The sequence below is a fragment of the Cariama cristata genome, unplaced genomic scaffold (assembly GCF_000690535.1).
Source record: "Cariama cristata isolate BGI_N322 unplaced genomic scaffold, ASM69053v1 scaffold7940, whole genome shotgun sequence".
NCBI lineage: Eukaryota > Metazoa > Chordata > Aves > Cariamiformes > Cariamidae > Cariama > Cariama cristata.
The window spans coordinates 147,807-160,026 of NW_009592949.1; the positions used below are offsets into that span (position 1 = coordinate 147,807).

Below are 12,220 nucleotides of genomic sequence, written 5' to 3' on the forward strand. Positions count from 1 at the left end.
TTCTTTAGGGAGCAGAAAAGGAAAAGTGGACACAGCATGCGATTTGATTCATTTACCATTGCTCTAGTACAGGGTTGAAATTAAATAATACATTCAATAATAAAAGAGCAGTATTTTTTTTAAAATAAGCAATAGGTCTTAAAAAAAATTTCAGTTCACATATGATGAATAAAAAGCTCTAGTGTTTATGACTGGGTTTTATTAATCTAATTGTAATTAGATTAATTAGATTACAATTAGATTAATGAGATAGACTGCTTTCCAAATTTAAGCTATTTATACAAGATGAAGGGAAATACAACACAAGAAAGTATTTTTCTTTACCAACTGAATACTTGCTCTGTAGCCACTGAATACTTGAAAAAAACAGTTAATTGCCTGATAGGACATGTGGCCTCTGCTATTATATTTACAGCTCTGTGGAATATTGATGTATCAAAGGCTGCAGTACATCAAAAAAAAAAAAGTAGCTTGTAAGCCTGTGTGCAGCTCACCAGGAAAAGCAGAAATATAGTGCCCTATCAGCACAATATCCAAACTCTGAAAATCTATTCACAGCAAATTAATAACAATTTGCCTAAGAGAATGATTGTAAAACATGAGTTTAAGTTACAAGATAGACACCTGTACTTTTGTGCAAGTGAAACAGACACATCTTTTCTTCTATTAAGAGTTTGTTAAACAGAAGTCAATACAGACAGCTAAAGAAGAAAAACGGGAGGAAAGGTGTTAGGAACCCTACATACCCTTCTCCTGCTTTCCTCCCTGTTGCCAAAAGCGGATTATACTATCTGCCTATGTCCTTTACCCAGTACTTCCTCTTAGCCACACAATTTCACCACTGTTGACATGGATGTATCTGATCAATTCTGATGGAACTTTAATGCCTGTAAGAATTTTCCAGAAAAAAAAAAAACCAAAAAAGCAGCATACTTAGAGGATGCAGAAAATGGCAATTTAACACTCTTCCTTCAGTATTACATTATACTACTATTGCTTGCAAGGTATTTTGCTGAATTGGTCTTTGCCTTTTGCTTGTGCTGTTTCCACGGCAGGAAAAACAAAACAAAAACAAAACACCTAACTAAGCCTCAGAACAGAATGCCATCCAGTCTGCCAAAAACTTCTCTAAACTTTGTGTCCTCCTCTTCCTTCCCCCTCTGCTTTTTTTTTTTTCCTCCTTTGTATGTGTGTATTTTGGGTTTGCTTTTTTCTGTGGTGGGGTTTTGGGGGGTTTGTTTATTTAAATAAGGGAGTTCAGTCACATTAAGAGAAATTTGGCATGTATCCCATTTAAGCAAGAATCTGTAGCTTACTTGATGGCCTTCATTAACTTCAAGTACCTCTAATATTTTAAGAGCTAGCACATGACTCTTCCTTCTGTGATCATATGAACTGTTTCCTTCTGTGCCCAAAAATGATGTAAAAGCACTTGCATGAATTAAATGCCTTAACCGTCTATCACAGCTAAGAAAATTGAAGTACCCTTTTTTTCAGCTTTTTCCTTCTTTTTCTTTTCTTCATCTTCACCTTTCATTTGATCTTTGGAACCAGGAGATGACGCGACTACTGTAGGTTGTGGAACATCATCTGAAAACGAAGCTGTAGAAATGGTTGTACCAGGAGGAACTGCAATCTGTTTTACTAAAATCAAAACCACAAAAGTTAGAAAGGGTACCAGAACTTTGAACACTATAACATTTTAATTTTCCAACATGAATGAAAAAAGTAGAGAACTGAAAATTTTGCTTAAAATACCTAAACCACAATTGCTGACTAGTGAAGCACAACGTTACAAAACTCTATCTATATATGATTATTCTGATCAGTTAAGAACAATGCCTTTGAGTACACATTTTTTAAATGGGAAAAAGTGCCAAATACAAGAAAACACATAGGCAAACACTACCTCTTCTTGTAGTTCATTTCAACATCCAGTTATCTTTGCTACTAACTCTCTATTTCTCGTTTGTGTTTGCCTAGTTTCAGTTTCTAGCTACTAGCTCTTGTCATACTGGAGACTATTCCATAATTTGCTATGCATAAAATCACTTTTATATTGTAGTCAGATCATTCCTCAACTCTTTTTTCTGATTAACTAAAGAAACTGGGTCTGAATAATCACATTCTAAGAAACTACCTGCAGCCTTAAAATGATCTGTTGATTCCTCACTTCCCTTGCCTAAATTCTCCACATTACCTTCATATTTCTTTTTAAACCACTGATATAGAATTCTGGATATCATCTTACTATCAATCTTACCAGATGAAAGTATAAGAATCACCTCCCTTCTACGCTCTGCTCTTCAAGAATCTCATTAAGGCTTTCTACCAAATCATTGTACTGGGTAAGCATCATCAGTGCACTAGACCATATCATCTAGGCTCCCTTTCCCAAGAAAGGTTAGACCAGATGATCTTTTGAGGTCTCTTTCAACCTGGGCTGTTCTATGATTAATTACTGTTTGATAAATTCCTCTAGTGTCCCTATTATATAGTTCTCCATTCCACAGACATGCTGCTTTTTACACTTCAGACATTTATTAACTTTCCTGAAGAACTGCACTGTGTTCGCCGATATCTGCTCTCTTCCATACCGAAGTGACTTGCACAAATTATGTTCTTACAAACAATGTTTAAAAGTTACTTGAATCTGAGATTTGTTGTACCAACAACCACTTGCTTGCTGTTTTGCTTGATAGTTGTGGAAAGACGTTTCTCAGATTTTCAAAAAAAGAAAAAAATGTCTCAAGTGGTATTTTTGATGTTCTGTGTCCATCTAATTTCTGTGCTCAACTAATTAATACTGTCAAAGCTAACATACACTAATTTACTTCAAAAGAAAAGATCTGAATTTGTTTCTACTACCTTTTAGATAAACTAGCTAAATAAAGGAAGATGCATGCCAAGCTAAATATTAATTTCCTAGTCCTTTCTCATCATGGAAAAAGTCATATACCTTGAGATTTCTCTCTCAAACATAACAGAGATTCTGTGCAGTATCCTATACCTGTCAAGAATTGCTGCAGACTAACAGACAATAGAGAAATAGAAACTAATGGTTTGGTTTAGTACATGAAAGGGCTTTATTCATGCCCAAAGGAGAAAAAGAATTCTCTGCATTTACAAAATGCTAGTCTTTTTGAAGACTGAATGTGTTGTTTCAGAAAAACATTCAGTATGGTTGAATGCTAGCATCCAGCTACACTGGATACTATCTCATCCAATTTACAATACTGACAGCATGGGTAAAAATCATAGTATCTGTTGAGGGCAGAATCGGCTTTATTTGGAAGTAATTTTAAAGAAGACACACTGGATCTGAGACATTTCAGTTTTGTTTTTTCTCCTTTCTTTTTTAATATGAATTATATAATAATGGTGCGAGCTGAACAGAGCTACACAAAGGAGTCCAAGGAAGGAAAAAGTGCAATGAAAGAGTGGTCTTACTAAAGCGTGGAATCTAAAATTCAAAACACACTGTTTCTAATTTTACATTATCACAAGTTTTCTAATAAGTCACTGTCCATCTGTACTTTGAACTATGGCCTGAATTTCCATAGGGGTTTTTCAGACATGCTAGATTAAATACTCGAAGTATCAAGAAGTGTTAGACATTCAGCAACTGCTAAGGTATTATAAGGAATCATCGTCATCAGTCAAATTCGTGGCTTATTATGAAAGGCGCTGTACAAAAACATACAAAGAACCAGTTCCACGTCTGATTAAGACTTTGACATATGTACCTGTTAAGCTTGCAGCTTACTAAAATGTTGGAATTAAATAACTCGTCATAGGCATGGAACCCAGGAAAATTCAGAATTTGTAAGAAATGCCACAGAGTCACATACAGAAAGATAAAAACCAAGAAGAATTAAGATAGTTTTGATCATATTTTGTGCTAACTAGATTTATGTTGCATGAGGATAGGACTTTTTTCCCCACCTCCATTTCTAATTTCTGCCTGAATCAGCTCCTGTTTCAGCCCTTCAATTTCTTTCTTCAGTTTAGCATTTTCCACACGGAGCTTCTTCTCTTCTCGAAGAGATGCCTGCAAGACTAGAGTTGACACCATATTAAAAACAACAGGCTTCAATAATTAGCATTCATCATTTGACAAACAGAGCTTTTGTTTTTAAAGAAAAGTGAAACATGGTGAGCCAAACACCAAGAAAGTGGAAACTTTCAAGGAGTATATAATCAGAAACATGTCGGAACTCTTTTTTTCTTGAAATAGCCATTTTTTACAATACTTATATACTCAAGTTGCCTCTCAATATACTAGCTTCTCAGTTCCCTAAATAGACTCACAAGAAAAAATTCCAAGAAATCCATCAGAAAAAGCTTGAACATGTTCGCAATAGAGCGCCTTAATTCACCGATTCTGATATGTACAAAACATCAAAGTTGAAGGTATGATACTCTTGAGAGAATCCCATAGTGGTAAAAAACAAATTCAGGCAAATGCACAGTCTCCTATTCTTCCTGACCCCCTTCTCCCCCTAGATGCAATAGTGTCCTATCAAATTTCCATAATCTGTTTATGTTATTAATCCTTCCTCATTCATGCCTTTTCTATTTCAGAATAAGCAGCTTCAAAAAAACCCACAAACCACAAGACAGAAAAGCGGTGCTACTATTACAAGCTTTATCTTGGAGAACTTGAAACACACTTCAAAGGCTGACAGCACCAATGAAGTTGTCCATGTTCTCATTTTTCCCCACGAGCATTTAATGTTAACCATCTGGTTAACAAGTTTATCCTAAGATGGATAATTCCTTACTAGCTTTCTCCTTGAGCAGAGCAACTTGTTGCTTGAGGTATTCAATAACTTGATCGGCCTCCGCACCCTTCTGCTCCAGTCTGTTCAGCACTGCATTGTTGGCTGCCATCTTTACCAAGAAACGGGCTAAAAACCTAGACAAACAACAGACAGTAAAATTAATGACTTCTTAACATAATAATGCTACCATCTCTTACCACATGAAGCAGTTCTAAAATCAGTTGCTGAATAAGAAAATTTGCTAAGCGAACAATCTGGGCTCCTACCTCCTAATGCAAAGCCCAAACAAAAAGCAACATTAAATGGAATCTGACGTTTGACAGCTGCTTTCAAGTATTTTGGAAGAAAAGCTACTTTTCTTCCCAGCTGCAGAAAACATGTTCTTCCTTCATGTAACAGAAAAAATTCCACCTACCCAGAAAGAAAGGTCTGAATAAATCAGGAGAGCAGGGAAGGAAAAAGGGAAAAGGTTGGACAGAACACCGTGTCCTGTTTTTAGCTGAAAAATTTATTAAGTGTATGCAGAATTTTATTGAGACTAAGAAAACAGAAACATCCCACGAAATTGTCCAAACTTTTCTAACAAATTTTTTTTCTAACAAATTTTCTAACCAAATTTGGCCTACTTCCTTCTCTGCAACATTTGTGTCTAACCAAAAAAGCTCAAAATAGTAGCAACAGAATGATGAAATACAGTTAGAGTCACTCATATCTGCAGCAGATAGTGCTTTTAACCTCCCACTCGGTATCTAGATGAAGAAAGAAACTGTACTAACAGCTGCCTCATCGGTATATCGAGAAAACCAATTACAGATGCAAAGAAAAGACACCTTGCAGTTCTTCATAAGCAATAATGATATAATTCCTGTGAATTTGCCCATCAACTGCAACAAAGGGAAGAATTGGTAAGAAAATGACAATTCAGATACATGCACTGACTCTTCAACTTTATCAGAGCTCAAAAATGCCCTTTCTCATATCAAATTGGCAGAAAATGACCCATTTTTTTGTAAGATCATTCTGACACTATGACCTAAATCTGTTTTTAACGTACGAATATTCTCTGTTGGGATTGGCAACGAAAGCCATGCTGAAGAAATAACAGGTTTAGAAGTAACTGAAAGGTGAACAGATACAATCACACTCATGCCAGTGTCAACGTATTACCTTCGCTGCACTCTCAGTATTAACTTACATTTGATATCTGATCTTCTATTACAAAGAATTAAATTCTCCACAGCTACATTTTTTTAAATTACTTTAAAAAAAAAAAAGGGACAAAAGATAAGGATTCAGGAAGTTCTGAAAGTAAAATTCAGAAAGCCAGAGAGAGATACAGTAGTCAGATGATGCATGGGGTTTATTACTCTCGCAAAAGTGATGAATGAAGCAACATCTTGCCTTCTTTGCAATCCAATACAATCAAAGTCTGTTTCACACACACTGTTTCACTTAAAGATGCAAGAGTGTTACTGCCATCACACCTTCTACTCACCCACAACAGATTTTTCTTTTTAAAAAGAAAGAAACTCATGGAGAGAAGAGCAGTAAAATCATCTCTCCAGGAAAAATAAAGTCATTTTAATATTCAAATTAATTTCTGCTAATAAGAAAATAAATTTGTTTTCGTGTGCAGTCTGAAAACAGAGGGTTTTAAAAAGGAATACAGTGATTCCAAGAAGTTCTTGATTTAGATGTCAAATGGAAATAGACATAAAACTATTATGGCACAACACAGTATAATACAAAGCCTGGGGTATTACTCTCTGCATACCAGTAAGATCTCTTGCAAGCTACATATTCTCTCAGGGGAACACAACACTAACAGTGGAAACTTTGCCAACAACAACAGAAATGCTAGTAAGACTTCAAAGTGAATAGAATTGGTACATTTTACAGATTTTAGCCAAGTTGGCTAATGAACTGAAGATCTGGAAATGAAGTTACATGATTACAATGGGTAAACGTTTTCCCACTTGTCAAATAAATTTCTGTAAACCTAGTATTATAACAATAACACAAAGGAATAGGTATTTCCGATACTAACATAAAGAGCCAACACGCTGAAATGAACTGCTGCACAGGCACAGGAAACCCTACAGCAGTGACAAAACTGTATCTAAAAATGGCACATAATGTTTTTGTAGGTTTTTTTTTTTGAAGATCCACCCTTTATTATAAAAAACAAAACACTAAAAACATTAACACTACAACAATCAAAGGTTCATCAATGATGGTTTTGGATTTTTTTTTTTTTTAAACTTTTCCCCTAGTTCCTTTGCCCTTTTATTACCCTGACACACCCCCACTCTGTGTAAGAAAAACCCTCAACAACCAACTCCTACTGGTGATACAAAACCTAAAAATAGCAAAGAAAACCAGGAATAATATCGCTTAAAAACCAGAATCATACCTTATTACAGATACATTCCAACCCATTTTGCAGAATGTGTTCCATAGGTCACCTGAAAGTAAAGTCACTTCAGACAATGGTGCCTAGCAAGTTGCTTTCCCTTCAAACAAACAGTTGTGAAAAACAAGTAAGGAGCAGCTATATTCAGACCTTCTGAAAAGGGTAACCTCCTGAAGTTACCTGGTTGCTCAGCTAAGGGAAACTGTTTAATCTTAGACCTCTGAGGACTACTTTGTTACCTGCAAGACGTTCAGAACTGCTCCGAGAGCCACTTCCTCCACTATAACAAAACTCAATCTTCAAATGAAAGACACAAGTCCTACAGTTATTCATGAAGTTACATCAACACATAAAAGTTGTTTAAATTTCTCACCATTCTACTTGCTGACTGAAAGAGCTGACGATTTTTTTTTTTTTTTTTTTTTTTTTTTAAAACAGAAAGCAGTGTCTCCTGCAGTCTTCTAAGTAGCTGCAGTACCCTTACAGAAGAAAACAGGCATCGTTGTACCTTGTTTCTCAAGAACATGTAACGTGGAAGGGTCTCCAAAGTGGCGAACTCTCTATAATAAACCAAGACTTCTCATATAGCACAAATTACCCCAAAATTTCAACATGTTTTACAGATACTGGTTTATCAACATTGGCCTTGACTTTTGAATATATCCAGATCAAAAAGTGAACACACCAAGAAGGTGCTAAAAACATAACCCTTATTGTAGTTTACTCTTCAATACTAATATTCGCTGTTTTTAAAAGCAAGAGAAAGCAAAAAACCCATAAAATTAATGACAAGATCTAAAACTTAAACTCTAAAAATTGGTTTTGGAATCTATCCATAGTCCAAACATGGAACCAATTACTTTTCACTATTGGAAAAGCAATCATTTAACCAAAAAACCTGAAATTGGAAGCTAACTGATTCCCCAAACTTAAAATAATTAGCTCTAAGCATGTCTTTTTCCAGCTGGAGGTTTAAAAAAGCTCAGTACTTCGAAGTTCTCAGCTTTTTCTTGTGATGCTTTGCTAATATCAACACACAAAGTAAGATTACTAACTGTATGAGATCTAACCTGCAGGTTGCTTAGTAAGAGTTACTGCCTACAGATCAACATGTTGTCCATGTGTGCATCGAATAAATCTATGACAATGACGCAGCTTTATTTCAGCATTTTCAATTCAGTAAAGTTTCATTCTGCTCTCTTAGGCAACAGGCATCTTCTTGTTCTCATTCTGTCCCACAGGCCTTAATGCAACACAATCAAATGCCACACGTTTCAGTTGGTCACCCTGAGCATGTGTTGAGACAAAAAGTCACCAATTTTGTCTCAAATGATGTAAAATGAAACAAAATCACCACAGCTACCTGCTTCTCTTCCTCTCCCACATACAGACCAACTCCTCCACAATAAGAGGGTAAACTTTCACAGCTCACCACACCTAGGCAGTGTTCTTCACTGCACAGCTGCTTTGCTCCGACCCATTGCTGCTCTTCACTTTGTGCTAGCTATGGAGCAATCAAGAATTTCTACAGCAAAGCCAATCCTACTGATCTTTAGCAAAGAGCAGACAGCAATCACAAGATGGCCCAGATAGCATAAACAGATACCTTACAGAGAATGCCACGTTTCTGAATAACTGCCAACTAAGCCCTAAGATCAGGCAAGGAGTCACTACAGGAGAAAATAAAGTCTGCAAAAAGACATGTTTGCTTTTTAATTTGAACAGAGCATCTCAACTGAAAGTTTGTCATCACAAAGCAGAACCAGTGGGATCAGCCTTATTCTAAAAGTTATCAACAACACAAAGGCAATTTCTCCAATGATAAATAAAGTTCAGTAATTTAAACTACAGAAAAATATTTAACGGCAATTCCTCTTCCTAAGCTTTTGGTCTTAAGTCTCAAGCAGCTCTCAAATTAAACTCCTTTTCATCTTTCGAGATGTCTCAAGACACTTTATTGTGGCCAGTTTGTATAGCAAAGTACTCTACTTTCTGTAAAAAACATAAAGTATCAACAATCACTTCGTTTCTGCAAGAAGTGTGTTCAAAGACTTCTATCTGAGCATCTTTTTTGAGTATGGTCATTTCTGGCAGACAATCTTACAAAACCCCATAAATATAACAGAACGTGGCAGCTGTTTGCCAGATTCTGCTTTCCTATGCTTTGCACTTCTCTGAACTGTCAGGACACAGTGAATGAGATTTAAGAATCTCACATCACACCTTTTTATTCCGCAAAGTAAGGAACAGTAGTGAGCAGATCAAAATAAAAGGAAGGGGAAAAAAAAAAAAAAAAGAGAGTTGAGTGGAACTCTGTGTGGAACTATGTTATCGTTTGCTAAACTGAAGTATCAGTGCAACTAGGAAATTGCTGCAACTTGTCCCATCTTCTCTTGTCTCCAGAGAATAGGCATTTATGCTTTAAAAATCAATTCTCTCATATAGGCTTCTCCTAACTTCTGATAAAGTATTCCAGAGCCGATGCCATAAACACCTTTGGCTAAGATTTATGATATCCGATTTGATTTCACATTTTTGGTAGAAAAACTTAAGGTGTAATTGTCAAAACTATGAAAATTTAAACTATTTTAAAAACCTCAGGAAAGCTACAACTGATTAGTTTTGAGGTCAAATCTTAGTTTTGACTTCATCGACTTCCTACTTCACTCTAATTAAAGCACAGAAGATCAGCAGCAGCTCTCAATTTGTCATTAGGAAGGCTATGGTCTATAACATTTAGTTACAAGTTTGCAGTGTTACAGTTCTATTGCTAGGACATTTTGGAAGTCAGTTATATTCAGTAAGTTTCACACACTCACCTATTGCTACCACAAAAGGTTGGGTGTTTCACTGGTTTTATACCTGCTACACACTGTAAAATGCAACCATGGCTTTTACACTCAAATATTCCTTCCCAGAAAATGCAATTCTAAAAGATTAAATGTTTCTAGGCTTCAAAAGACAGGTAAGAATCAGATTTACTTAGGAGAAACATAAGTTTTCCATAGCTTTATCTGTGGAAAAATGTAATCCCTCAATCGTAAAATAAAGCAAAACATGAAGCTGTTCACAAACAGGTTTCAAAAAATGTGCCTTTCAAACCCATATACAAACAGGCTCAGGTATCAGTAAGCAGCAATGTAATAGAGGAAGAAAACAAGTATCTTAGGTACAATTAATTTGCATTGCTTGAGACTACTTAATCACAATCAAAGCCATAGTTTCCCTGTTACAGCAGAGGAAAAAGACATAGCGCACCCCTTTACACTTAAGTATCATCTGACCCACACTGAAAAGACAGGCACATATCAGTTAAGATTTAACCACCAGCTCATCTGTCTTTCAGATTTAAGTATATTGTTAGCTCTGTAAGGGAAGAACATAGGTTTCCTGAATCTCACATTGTTAAAGTAAGTTTACAGAACTAAAAATCTGACTGAAGGCCCTAACCAAATATGTGTAAATGATCAAAATGTAGATGCTCACCTATGTCCTTCTCCACATTCAGCAAAGGAAACCCACCAAAAGTTTTGGCAGAACAATAGCAAACACTTCAAAAGCAACAGCTAGCAGCGATAGCACAATTAAAAAACAAAACAAAACCCACTGTATTTTTGGTCAAGATTTTGAACAATATTTTTAAATTGCAGTGTAAAAACTCAAAATCTAGAAATGATTATCAAAGAAGTCATCACGGAACTTCATTTTTTACTCTCAGTGCTAGATCAGTGATACCAGGTACTAGAAATCTGTCACTATAAAAGATCAAATGAAACTTTAACTATTATCCTTGTATTCTGCTAAAGAAAGAATGCTCTTTTTAATATGAGTAAAAGGGAATTACAGCCTAAAATGTAAGAGGGTACTGTGAAGTATGGCAATACAGTTTTGCAGACTTATAATTGCAAAAAGACCTAAGAATTCTGTCTTCCTCATTCTCCCTGAACAAGGGATTGTGATAATTGGGGCTTTAAGCAGTTGAATAGCCCGATTATTTTTTTTTTTTTGGAGTACAATTTTAAAAGTATTCATTATAAACTCCTGTGCTGTCAGTACTGAAAACAATTTGCCAAGCAGCAAATTATTAGGTGAAGTTGTAAATTTCTCCCATATGTTATTTTAGCTCACATCTTCTGCACTGAAGAGTCAGAACAATTGCTTTGCAGATTTCCAAACAACTAACATGCCTAACGCAGTCCATCCAAGTAGCAATGCCAGCCCTAAGGAATGATTTGATAGCTCTGGAGACTACAGTCCAACTCTTCTGGCTGCCAGATAAATTAGGCTCAATCCCAGCTGCAGACAGGTCTTTTAGTAGTCCTAAGAGCCCACCCCTCCCTATTTTAAAGGGCTGTAAATAGTAAAAACACACATAACGAAACTTTTTCATATTGAAAAACACTGCAGCATGAAAGAGTTTTGGGTTTGTTTTTTTAATGTGATGGAACATTGCACAAAAAAAGGCCCATCCACTGGTACCAATTTTGATGCAATAGAAATTACCCAGTAATGATTATTTTTAAACATGAAGACAAGTCTGTCTTGAAAGGGAACAATGTACCAAAGTCACAAGCAAGTCACAGCATTAATGAGCCAGGCAAAAAATCAAATCTATGAGAAGCAATGAATAAAGAAGACAGACAGGCACATGTTAAAACAAATAAAGGTAGAAGCATTAACTTATTACTTTAGGAGTATTATGACAGGCTTAATCTGAATTAAAATGGATCTCTTGGATCTGTATGGTAGGGATCATTAGAAACTGAATAGTCAGAAATAAAAATTATTTTAGCATTTTGTTCAAGTTTGCATTTCAAGACCTAGTAGATGCCACAACTTATTAACTAACTGCATCACATCTTAACATGCTACAGCTGCAACAGTCAAAAGGTTAAGGTAAGTTAACAGTACTTGCAATTTCATTCACATCCTGGCTAGAAGCTTGTGCTAAATTTGTATTCAGGGAGAAATTTCTACTAATGCTTGTCTCAGTCCAATTCCGAATTAACTTTGTACTCTTTCC

General features: G+C 35.7%; 1 protein-coding gene across 1 annotated transcript in view; it reads right to left on the reverse strand.

Annotated features, from left to right (window-relative positions):
• Positions 1 to 12,220, reverse strand: part of AIMP1 (aminoacyl tRNA synthetase complex-interacting multifunctional protein 1) — a 29,024-nt gene that overhangs the window by 13,055 nt on the left and 3,749 nt on the right. Inside the window, exons 2-4 of the mRNA XM_009704035.1 lie at positions 4,785 to 4,918; positions 3,946 to 4,059; positions 1,486 to 1,644 (exon numbers count right to left, since the gene is read on the reverse strand). Of these exons, the coding sequence (XP_009702337.1) occupies positions 1,486 to 1,644; positions 3,946 to 4,059; positions 4,785 to 4,893 (382 nt within the window). The 5' untranslated portion in view covers positions 4,894 to 4,918. The remainder of the gene's footprint in view (positions 1 to 1,485; positions 1,645 to 3,945; positions 4,060 to 4,784; positions 4,919 to 12,220) is intronic.